The sequence below is a fragment of the Vicia villosa genome, linkage group LG1 (assembly GCF_029867415.1).
Source record: "Vicia villosa cultivar HV-30 ecotype Madison, WI linkage group LG1, Vvil1.0, whole genome shotgun sequence".
NCBI classification, from domain to species: Eukaryota; Viridiplantae; Streptophyta; class Magnoliopsida; order Fabales; family Fabaceae; genus Vicia; species Vicia villosa.
The window spans coordinates 142,094,333-142,104,974 of NC_081180.1; the positions used below are offsets into that span (position 1 = coordinate 142,094,333).

The window sequence follows — 10,642 nt, forward strand, 5'->3', positions numbered from 1 at the left end:
ATAAAGGAACAATTATATTAGAATGTGTAATAGTTTAATGTGATGTATTTTTGTAAAGATATAAACAAACAATCTTTTATATTTTTTTTATATGAGAATATGAATTAAAATATACAAATATATACTGTGCGGTTTTAGGGCAGAGTGGGTATTAGGGTACCCGCATCTATACCCGCTTATTTTAATGGGTAATAATCCGTCTTCGCGGCCGAATCCTTTTTGTGGGTTTTTATCCTGTGCGAACGCTTATAATTTTGCTACTACAACATATATATTCTTTTCTTTTTTAATTTTGTTATGTATCTTTACTAAATGAAACACACCATAATAATTACATAAATTTCTTTTTTCTTTAAAAAATACAATATTGAACAAAATAGGCGTGTCAGAACTGGTACCCGTGCGATGCACAAGTATCCCGTTAACATTCAAAATATTAAATATTAACGGGAGCACGGAGTTATTGATTAAAAATTAAAATATTAAATATTATCGGAAGCATTAAGTTACTAATCCACATTTTGAATATTAACAGGAACAAATTTTGAATATTAACATGAACACGAAGCTACTGATCAAAATAATAAATATTAATGGAAACACTGAGTTATTGACAATATATTGAATACTAATGACAACACGAAGTTACTGATAATTTTTTTGAATATTAACAGAAACATTAAGTTACTGAGAATTTTTTTAGATATTAACGAAAATAAATTTGGAATATTAACGGCAACACAAAGTTATTGATCAAAATAATGAATATTAACGAGAATACGAAGTTATTGATCAAAATAATAAATATTAACGGAAATATAAAATTACTTATCAAAATAATAAATATTAACCGGAACACAAAATTATTGACAAAATATTAAATATTAACGACAACACAAATTTACTGATAATTTTTTTAAATATCAACAAAAATATCTTGATAATTTTTTTTTGAATATTAAATGGAAACGGAAAAATAATAATAATAATAATAATTACTATGATCAATATAAAATGTCACGAAGAAAGTACTAGTAGTACTTTTAGTAGTAGTTGTAGTTCAAAGACACTCCTTCGCCGGAAAAATCTGTTAAAAGAAAGTGTTTTCTCAGTTCAAAACAAAATCAGAGAAACCAAAGAAGGAAAAAAAGCGTCAAATTTTGCAAACTCTAATAATTTCCTATGGTACAGTTCCTCTCCCTCTCTCCCTCTCTATCGTCGTTAACCCTTTCAACAATTTTGTTCTCATTCGTTCTATGTCACAGGATTACCTTAAATCTGCGCTTCCTTCCCAAATAATGTCAGAACGAGGCTCCAATCTTGTTGTTATCAACCCTGGTATGCACAAAAAAAATTCAATTTTGAGCATTACCCGTTTTTCATCTTACTCTCTTTTAATCACTTTAACTCGAAGTTATATTAAAAATCAATTTTTTTTTTATTATTGTTACTTCATTGTTGTTTACTCAGGTTCTGCAAATATTAGAATTGGTTTGGCTTCACAGGATACCCCTTTTAATATTCCTCATTGTATTGCTCATTATACCAAACAGGTTCCTAAGAGGAATGTTCAAGATCAGGTTTTTGACATTATTTGATTTCATTGTTTTGTTATGTTGTTTGAATTGTTTTCACTTTCTCTGTAGGTGTAAGTATTTTACTTCAATTTTTGTTTTGTTTTTGTTTTCTGTGTTTAGATGCTTAATAGTCAGGTTACAACTGCACAGCACATGGAAAGGGAAAATGCTTATGATGTTGTAAGTTATGAAACATTGTAAAGCTGTTACTTCTATGCTACAATTTGATGATATTGGTTTTTTACACATTTTTTTTTTGTGGAAAAAAGATTGCGTCTTTGTTGAAGATACCCTTTCTGGATGAAGAGCCTTCCGGCAACTCTTTCCCCCGCAAGGTACATAGTATTTTATTTAGTTACACTTTAAGTTTTGAGCTTACGAAAAGTGATGAACTACATAAGACAAACGTGCTAACAGGCACATAGCCTTGTAATTTGAATGACCGTTTTTGAAAATCCTGAGCTATATTGTTAATCTCGGATATCGGCATAGAGTGCCTGATCCCAAATATGCTAAAGTGGTATAGCGAATAGCGAGATGACCACTATTGTGAAAACCAAAAAACAGTTGAAGAACTAAACGTAAATCCCAACAGTATACATAAATACATAAAACAGATCATTCATTGGTAGTAAAGCTAATAGCATCTTAACAAGTATGAATACTAAGATTTATGAAAAGTCATTTTCTCACTCTCGAGCAGATACAAATAATTTATTTGGAAGATTCTGTCAAATACTTTGGTTGTTTTTTGGATAAGATTACTATAGCATCATAAAACAGATAATCAGTCATTGCTAATACTATGACTTCCATTGTACTGTATGTACAGATGGGACGTGTTGACGGATACAATCCACATACTAACAGGAAAGATTCAGCCTTAACTTGGACTAATGTTTATGAGGAGGTCACTAGTTCGTCTTCACTTTCAGTATTAGGTAAGAGTAAATGATATTTTTTGTATAACATCTAGTACTTTCCTGTACTCTGCAATTGCATATGTGGATTTGGGTTGTTTATGTGAACTAGCTTAGCATTTGATTTATCTCAAGTTTGTTTTATTGAGTTCCTAATAGGCTAATATTAGATGGTAATCAAGAGTTTAAAAATCTTGGCCAGAAAGGGTATCTTCGACTTTAACATGCTGTTACTTTTATGTCAATTAGCATATGATATATTTATATAAATTGGCATTTGCAGAGGCTACGAATAAAGAGGAGACTAGCGTGTCTTTGGACACAAAAGATAGTACAGATTTGAAGGAAATTGGCACGAGCAATAAAAAATTCAGAGAGTTCATTTGTGGTGAGGAAGCATTAAGGATATCTCCCACTGAACCTTATTGTTTATGTCGTCCAATCCGCAGAGGACACTTGAATATTTCACAACACTATCCTATGCAGCAGGTACATGTCACTTCCAAACCAAATTAAAACCAATGCAATAGTTAATTGATGCGCAAAAAAATATAGATAATATGCATCTTGGGAATTCTGTCTTGTGCCTTATAAGCTAGCTGTTGCATTGCATCATAATGTAATGTTAAAACATATAGGTGTCCTATAACTGATTATTATTACTACTTTTGTATGCTACATAACAATAGTTTCATTTTTAAATAAAATATAGGCTGCCCCTAATTTGTGCAAGTTTATAGTTAGGGGTTATGGTATATATATTAATAAACTATACCAATTTATGATGTAATTTGAAATTGAGAGTTAGGGTTTGTATTAGTGAGTTAGGGGTTTGTTGTCAACAATTTAGGAATTTATGGTTTAGTTGCTTCAGTAGTCGTTGGATATAGGTTCCAAAATTGAACTGCATTTTTTTATCATCTAGAATTGGGCCTACTCTAGTGAAATGTTTGTGTCGCGTCTCCATGTAATCTAGAATCTGCTGAGTTGTTTGATAGGCCACATCTTTGAGATGTATGATTCATGCTTTTATTGTGTAATGTCAATTGGGTGTCTCAGATTATTTCTTGCTTTCATTCTACATCACTACTTCTTGGCAATTTTGCAGGTGCTTGAGGATCTGCGTGCTATTTGGGATTGGATTTTAATAGAGAAACTGCATATTCCTCGCAATGAAAGAAACATGTACTCTGCTATTCTTGTGATGCCAGAAACATTTGATAATCGCGGTATTTAGAACTTTTTATTCCTTCAAAGAAAATGTCACATTTATTTTTTTTCCTGTTAGAGTTTCCTTTGAATTTGTATTTCAGACTCCTGGTATAGTCTATTTATGTTTTAGTCCATGACACAAGCAGAAATAAAGGAAATTCTATCCGTAGTTCTACAAGAACTATGCTTTGGCTCAGCAGTGGTGCACCAGGTATGACCTTTATTGCTATATGTTTATATGATGAATGTATGACCTTTTTGTACGCAGAAAAGGAACAATTTGCCACGATTTTTCCTTTAGTTTCTAATGATTTTATATGAAATTGTTTGATCAGGAAGGTCTTGCTGCAGTTTTTGGAAATGGATTATCAACAGCATGTGTAGTGAATATTGGTGCTCAGGTTACATCTCTTATATGCATAGAGGTAAATGAAATAGGGGTTAATGTTTGTTAAGTCTTTTGTATCAAGTTAGTATCATATCATTATCAATCATATTTCACTATAATTGTATTTTTTTCTCATTCATCTCACTCTTATATAAATACTCATAACTTACAATTAAAAAACATGCAATTAGTAATCGGAGATATTGCAACAGTAATAAGTAATAACAAAAGCCTTTTCTTGGCAAAACAACTTTGATGCTGAATTGTTTTCTACTTACTATAGTTTTGATGCTACAACCATTATTCTGAATATAGTTTTGCCGTCTTAGTTTTTAAGGAAATTGACATTTGCTGGTTACATATATTCATCATCTTTGAATATTAGCTTGTGCCTCAAACTTTCTATCAAATTGGATTTTCTCTATGCTTGATGATTGTTTAGACTTCAGATAGATTGAAAAATAAAAGTTGGCTAAGTTTTGGGTCGTTAACTACTTCTTTTATTGTTTAGGATGGAGCTGCGCTACCATCAACTGCAAGGACTTTAACTTTTGGCGGTGAGGTACAAAATATATTTTTCTATTGCACGCGTTTCTGGTGTTTTGAAATAGTTTTGAACCTGGAAGATATATGCGGCATATGTAAACTATAATCTCTAGATAAAGGAAGTTAGTTTGTTGAGATGAATTAAAAAAAATCAGTCGAAAAGCTTCAAAAAACTTTTTGATGTCTGAGTTTATAGCAAATCATTTGTATTAATTTTATGAAGGATAAATGTCCAAACATAACTCTTCTAGCCCTATCGTTCCATAAAGACCTAAATATTGATAAATTTGAGCAATTAAATTAAGAATAGGAAATTGGAAGGATTATGGGAACAAGAACTTTGATCGACACCAATGTCTGATACCTTATCAAAGAGCCACTTACTGGACATTGACTTATATAACTCCATCAATTAAAATATTCCGCAACACTCCTTCTCAATTCCATGCCTCTTTTAATGAAAGATAATCATTCTTGGCAAGTACTGGGTCAAGATATTTTTATTGTAGTTCTTGGAATTATGTAATGATCATTTCTTCTGTGCTCCAAAAGTGATTTGTGGTAGTATTTTAAATATTAACTACGTATTTTCAGGATATATCAAGGGGCCTTCTCTGGACGCAAAGGCATCACCAGACCTATCCACAAATTCGAACAGATATGTTGACAAAGCCTATAGATCTGTTAATGTTAAATCAACTGAAAGAATCATTTTGTGAAATCAGAGTGAGTTCTACTACTTTATCTCATTTTGCCAAATTACTACTTTATCATATTAAGTCATACGAGATGCCATTTTTAATAATTCATAGTTGAGAAAAAATCAAGGGCTGTGAACAATACAAGAGAAGCTATTTATAGCATGAGTTTACATCTCAAGGGTTTTATACTTACCTATAGCTGTTATCTTTTTTTACCCATTCATTTCTCTCAGCTTTGTTATCTCTTCATTGCACTCGTGCATGCATTTGCAGTAATGTGGATGGTGGAAGGCCAAAATTCCTCTATGAATATGCCATTACAGTCTATAGCACTGCCATGGCCGGCATCCCTTCACGAGTTGGCCATGGCGGTTGTCAAAAAAATCCGTCACACCATTCTAGCATGGCCGGCATTTAACAGCACCATGCATTTGCCACTTTGTAGTTCTTATAAAGTACTTTAAATTTACCTTGCTTCTAAACTTGAATTCAATTTAAGTTATCTAGTATCTTGTTTATAGGAGGGGCAACTTGATGCTGTTGCAGTAGTTCATTCCTACGAGGACAAAGCGGCGCCTGGGTCTCACAGGACAAGACTTACTGCTCTCAATGTACATGTTCTCAGTAAAATTCATTCTTCATTTGCCCTCAAATTTTGCCATTAGATAGTGCCATGCTTAGACTATGACAATTGACTAATACTATTGCATAGGTTCCTCCCATGGGTTTGTTCTATCCAATGCTTTTTGTTCCTGACGTGTATCCTCCTCCACCACGAACTTGGTTAGTGTGTTCACAAATTCTCTCTCTGCTGTGACCATGTTTGTTTGTGAACTATTTTTCGTTTACACGACCCTGGTGATTTCCCTTGCTAGGTTTAGTGACTACGAGGATATGCTAGAAGATACATGGCATATTGACTTTTCCCGAAGGTCTGACATGTCAGATACTTTCTATCCTAATGTCAATGGAGGACTGCCCATGTGGGAAAGTTATCCTGTTTATTCAACTAAGCCGAAAAAAGAAGAAAATCTTGGCCTTGCCGAGGCTATTACGAACTGCATTCTCTCAACTGGTAATTTTTTTGGTATCACATTCCTTCATTTCATATACATAGAGCTTAAAGCTTTGTTTAGCAGTTTTGTGCTTGTATTCACAGGTCGTATAGACATCCAGAGAAAACTATTTTGCAGCATACAATTGGTGAGTTTTACACGTTGAGTTAAGTAAGCATTTTTAAGTTCATCATATTGCATGTTGGTCGAAAGGAATTGACACAGTTTATCTAAAATAGACCGGCGGCGTGGCTTTGACAAATGGTTTAGTTCCTGCAGTTGAAGAAAGGTTTGTTTCAATTTCCATTGACCTTTTGTATACTTGCCTAGCATCATCAATGATTTTGTTGATTAGTTTGTTCAAGTTTAAGCTGATTGATGAGTCTGTCTATATTTTTACACCGCAGAGTTTTACATGCTATTCCATCAAATGAAGCAATTGATACAGTGGAGGTTATACAATCAAGGTCAAATCCGACATTTGTGTCATGGAAAGGCGGGGCGGTATGTTGAGTACATAAGACGATCATCTTCATTTCATTAAATTCTTCACTTTGGTTATTAAGTTATTTTGCCGAGTAAAATTCTTAATAGCTTAACACGCGTTTGCAGATTCTCGGAGTACTGGATTTAGGTAGGGATGCATGGATAAACAGGGAAGACTGGATTCAAAACGGGGTTCATGTTGGGAGTAACAGAAAATACAAGGATTCATATTATCTTCAAGCTCAAGCTATGTGTTACATTAATTCTTGAAGGTCTGCTATACATCTTCAAGTTAAAAATATGCTAATCCTTTGTCACTTTTCTTTGTAATTTATCACTTTTCTATTGTAATGTGTCACATGATAAAGTCAAATCAAATGAGTTTATACAGTTTTTTATGATGTTAATAATATTTATGTAAATGAAAATCACTTTGAAACTAGAAAGGTTATTATTTTCTTGAGTGGCAAAACTAGGAAGATTAATTAATTGTTGAAATAACACATTATTGAATTAGATCAGCCTCTAGCCAGTTCCTTTGACACATACTTTTTAGTAGTAATTTTGTGATCATATATTCATAATTACTCCATTATACATTTTAATTAATATCTCAATTAATTTGACAATGTATGCCCTTACTCTAACCTCCCAAAACTCTATGATCTACATGATTTGTATTTTTATTTTAGAATCTATTTCATGATTTATCATTTTCTAATACTTTCCTTTTGACCATATCTCTATTGATGTACAATTGTTTGTGTCAATAGTGCAATCAAATACTTCAATTGCGATTTCCATCTTCATAAAACAATTTTCTTTCCCACTTCTATTTGAAAGATATGTTTCGTGTTCTTATGATAATAGTATATAATGCATCTGTATCAATTTTTGTTAGCAATTAACAAGAAAACATGTTAAGATACATCAATAGTTACATGTTAAAAGTGTAATTGAATACATTCTTCAACAAATGTGAATTATTTTCTCGTATCTACTATTTATGTTTAAGTAATTTCTTTAAACTTGTCAAAAAAATAATAATTTCTTTAAACAACAATTAAATCTTATCTCACTAGGTGTATTCGACTACATGGATCCGTTTCCGCAATAATATTCTATCCAATGGTTGAAAGTAATGATTAAAAATAATAAGTAATAGTTTTCTATCTCTATATTTAATTAGTTATTATTTTTAACTATTATATTAAAAATAATAAATGATCAAAATATTAACTTACTTTACGAGTAAGAATATCCCTTCACATTAATATCATTAAGTAAAAAAAAAAAAGAAAGATTTAATTTAATTTATTTTGAGAGCTCTGTTAGGCTTTCGACAATCAATGTAAAACTTTGTTGAATCTCTAGGACATGGATCAACTACGAAATAATGTGAATGCTATGTCGTTTTCGTAAACAACACGCTGTATGGCTCGAGTATAGTGTCAAAAGAGCAAGGGCCGCTGCATCGCCTCATGAATATAGTGAAAAATAAGAAAGGGTTCCCACATTTTCGTGAACGAGTGTGAGTAAAGAAACTAGTTCATGAGAGATGGATTCGCTTTGGATCATGTATATAGGCACACTTATTGGAAAACCTATGAAAATAGTTGACGCTATGGTTAGGAGGAAGATCAATTTTATGTGTCTACAAAAAACTAAGTGGACAGGTGAAAAAGCGAATGAATTAGACAACTCGGAATTTAAGTTTTAGTACACCAAAAAAATTAGATCAATAAATGGGGTGGAGATTATTGTGGATAAGGAATGGAAGAAGGATATTGTGGATGTGAAAAGAGTGAGAGATCGAATCATAGCCTTGAAAGACGTCATGTAAGTTGTAACTTTACCCCTCAGTTAGTTAAAAACCGAGGGATAAAGTTATCTACACATGAGTTCGATCTTCAGCAAAAACTTTTTGTATTTTTAAAACTAACGCCACATACCTCTCGGTTTATGAACCAAACCAAGGGGCAAGGTAAATTCTTTTTTTAAAATACGCGTTACATTGTTTACACATAATATTAATAAATTAATTTGTGTACAAACTGCATTATTTACACAAAATATTACTTTGTTTACACATAATATTAAAGTAAAGTGTAATTTGTTAGTGAAGATAAAATGCTTGATCTTCGAATAATTGAATCTTGGGGAAGATCAAATGCTGGATGCGAGTATGTTCTTAATGGCTTTTGCTTGCATTTGTTTATGATATTAAACAAAAAAGGGTTAGATAAATAAATGGATTTCTGATCTAATAAATATTTAAGAACACAAACCTTAAACTCAAATAATATTCTGCTCTTGCAATTCGTCATAGAGAACTTTTCATGGAAAAAAAACAAAACTGAGGTAAAAATGATTTCTTTCCACATATCCATCGGTTTCGGTTGAAAATTGAGATGAATAAGATTTTATTTATTTTATTTTAATTTTAAAATTACACTGTTTACACATAATATTAAACTACATTGATTACAACAAATCCAAATTCATCATCTCGCTATTATTCTTGGATAACAACAAATCTTTAATGTAAACCAGATTTTGTTGCATACCTTTTATGCCCATTCTTTTCAAGTTTAATGGTTTGCATGCATCCAAATTCTAATAAGTTATCTGTTCCAACCATTGAAAAATATTTTTTTCTACACTTGTAATCCATCATAGATAACTTTTCCAAGCATCTTTAAGTTTCATGATTTCATTATCTTGAGCAATGCCGTTTTCTTTGATTGACAGCATAGTAACGTTATTTCAAAAATACAACAACACCATTATGTGAGATAAATTGTAAGGGAAGAAAAAATGTTTTGTTCAAGATAGGAGAATAATGAATGATGCATACAGGCTTGAGGAGGCTATATATAAGTCAGGATTAGAGTAAAATCTGTCTAACGAGTGTTTTTTTAAAGTAAAATATGATTATTTTATCCCCGGTTATTACGAAAACTAAAGGAATATATCATTTAGTTTACAAATAAAAAAAGAAAAGGAAAGGTTCCACTTATAAGGAAATAAAAACATAAATTGCATAAGCTGGGATTCGAAACATGTCCTGAATTGTTTTTTCCCTTTTAGTTTTATTAAAAACCAAAGGAACATGTGATATTTATTTTTAAAATAAATAAAACATGGCGCGCCTTGACATTATACCTTACTTTTTTGTTGGGTGAGGTGAATGCTTTGTCATGAAATATATTATTTGTACTAGTGACACCTTTAATGTTATTAGTGCGTACACACCTTAGGTTGGATTAGCAGAACACCTTAAGGTAATATTTTGGGAGGATTTAGAAGGTGCACTTCAGGATATACCCCAAAGCTTTTCCTAGGAGGGAATATCAATGGACATGTAGTTAGCGTGACAAGAGGTTTTGAGAGTGTGCATGGGAGTTTGGCCTAGAGGAGGTGAATGCGAAGGGTATATCCATCTTGAAGTTTTCGTCGACTTTGGATTTTACTATAGCAAATACATGGTTTAAGAAAAGAGATGAATATTTTATCACATATAAAATTGGGGTGACATATTCTCAGATAAATTTTTTTCTTATCAGGAAGACTGATAGGAAGATTTGCTTGGACTATAAAGTTATTCCAAGAGAGAGCTTGACTACCCAACATAGAGTTTTGGTTATGTATGTAAGAATTAAAGGGAGAGAAAAGAGAATAATTTATGTGGTAGCTCCACATATCAAATGGTGGCATTTTAAGGGTGAAAAACAAGGAATTTGCCAACACAAGATAT

General features: G+C 31.9%; 1 protein-coding gene across 1 annotated transcript; it reads left to right on the plus strand.

Annotated features, from left to right (window-relative positions):
- Positions 1-1,035: 1,035 nt before the first annotated feature.
- Positions 1,036-7,283, plus strand: LOC131644350 (actin-related protein 9). The gene is made up of 19 exons (XM_058914828.1): positions 1,036-1,185; positions 1,266-1,338; positions 1,471-1,580; positions 1,698-1,757; positions 1,847-1,912; positions 2,410-2,518; positions 2,781-2,986; positions 3,606-3,726; positions 3,856-3,920; positions 4,045-4,134; positions 4,609-4,659; positions 5,238-5,369; positions 5,866-5,955; positions 6,057-6,127; positions 6,220-6,419; positions 6,504-6,547; positions 6,639-6,688; positions 6,807-6,903; positions 7,012-7,283. The coding sequence occupies exons 1-19, from the start codon at positions 1,183-1,185 to the stop codon at positions 7,153-7,155; spliced, it is 1,782 nt and encodes a 593-aa protein (XP_058770811.1). The 5' UTR covers positions 1,036-1,182; the 3' UTR covers positions 7,156-7,283.
- Positions 7,284-10,642: the final 3,359 nt, after the last annotated feature.